At 45.1% G+C, this 1,603-nt stretch overlaps 1 protein-coding gene across 1 annotated transcript; it reads left to right on the forward strand.

Annotated features, from left to right (window-relative positions):
- Positions 1 to 449: 449 nt before the first annotated feature.
- On the forward strand, positions 450 to 1,259 carry LOC134210089 (uncharacterized). The gene is made up of 2 exons (XM_062686107.1): positions 450 to 563; positions 663 to 1,259. Exons 1-2 carry the CDS (start codon positions 543 to 545, stop codon positions 1,257 to 1,259), a joined length of 618 nt encoding a protein of 205 aa, XP_062542091.1. The 5' UTR covers positions 450 to 542.
- The last annotated feature ends 344 nt before the right edge of the window (positions 1,260 to 1,603 follow it).

The raw sequence follows: 1,603 nt of genomic DNA on the forward strand, positions 1-1,603 counted from the left end.
TTCAACAACGAAAAAAGATATACAAGTTTCACTATAATTTTCCTTTTTCTTTTCAGGTATTTCTAATATTATTACTCACATTTAATGGTTTTACAATAATTCTCTTTCTTCCCTACAGGTACGACGGCTCACGGTCAGACCAACAGCGGCTTCCAATATCTTAAATAAAACTTTCTTGTATCTAGTGCTTTTACGATTTCAACTATAATTCACCCTCACCTTTGATATGATACGGCTGTAATAAATTCAACAGGCACACAAAACTGCGGTTTCAATTTACTATTTACTACTCCAAACTACTTCAAATTTCTTCACTGTCTATTTTTTCAATGTCCTCTTTGTTTATGTTTTTACTCACAGTTTTTTACCTTTTTTCTGTGTCTGTGTCTTCGCCAGACTTTATATCTAGTGACTTTACTCTACACTTGTACTGTATTCTAATCGGTTTAGCTGTATAAGTATCCGGTTCTCGACTCCACACGCGTTTGTTGGCCGCCATATTTCTGCTGCTCCGGATTAATTTACACGTTTCTCGATTTTTAATGGAATTGTGGACGAAAAAGGTAATTTGTTTATCGAAATAGTGAGATTCCAGGTTTTAGTTATTGTGAAAAGCAGTTCCTATCTGATCATATGATTTTTTATTCATTTCCATCAAGCAGGAACCAGCTGATGCAAGTATGGTTAAGTGCCCATTCGGTGACCAGCGGAATGCCCATTTTGCGGCGACCAGCGGAATGCCAATTCGAGCCCACAGCAGAATATCCATTCGGCGGTGCCCAGCGGAATACCCATTCGGAGCCCCTGCAGAATGCCCATTTGGCGGCTTCAAGCGGATTCCCCTTTCGGGGCTCTCAGCGGAATGCCCATTTGGTGGCGTCCAGCGGAATACCCATTCAGGGCCCCCCAGCGGAATGCCCATTCGGCGGCGACCAGCGAAATTCCCATTCGGAGCCCCAGCAGAATATCCATTCGGCGGCTCGTTCGGCGGTGCCCAGCGGAATACCCATCCGGAGCCCATGCAGAATGCCCATTTGGCGGCTTCAAGCGGATTCCCCTTTCGGGGCTCTCAGCGGAATGCCCATTTGGTGGCGTCCAGCGGAATACCCATTCAGGCCCCCCCAGCGGAATGCCCATTCGGCGGCGACCAGCGAAATTCCCATTCGGAGCCCCAGCAGAATACCCAATCGGCGGCGTCTAGCGGAATGCCTATTCGGGGGCGACCAGCGAAATTCCCATTCGGAGCCCCAGCAGAATGACCATTCGGCGGCGACCAGCGGAAAGCCCATTCGAAGCCTCCAGCGGAATGCTCAATCGGGGCCCCCTCAGCGGAATGCTCATTTGATATGGAGCGTGGAACAATATTCGTAGTACTGCGACCACACGATCCTAGCGATTCTACATTTTCTCGTTTTTTCGGGCAAATAATAAAATATGTATGTGTTATGAACTATTGTGAACAATAAAAATAAATACTCAGTTTTCCAAACGCGTTTTTAAAAATAATGTAAACAAGCCGAAAAAAATACAAAAAAGAAAAAGACGAAGAATCAAGGTACCCATATCTCCATAATGTCTATCTAAATTCTAGTAGAATGGTGGT

Source organism: Armigeres subalbatus, chromosome 2, assembly GCF_024139115.2.
Source record: "Armigeres subalbatus isolate Guangzhou_Male chromosome 2, GZ_Asu_2, whole genome shotgun sequence".
Taxonomy (NCBI): domain Eukaryota; kingdom Metazoa; phylum Arthropoda; class Insecta; order Diptera; family Culicidae; genus Armigeres; species Armigeres subalbatus.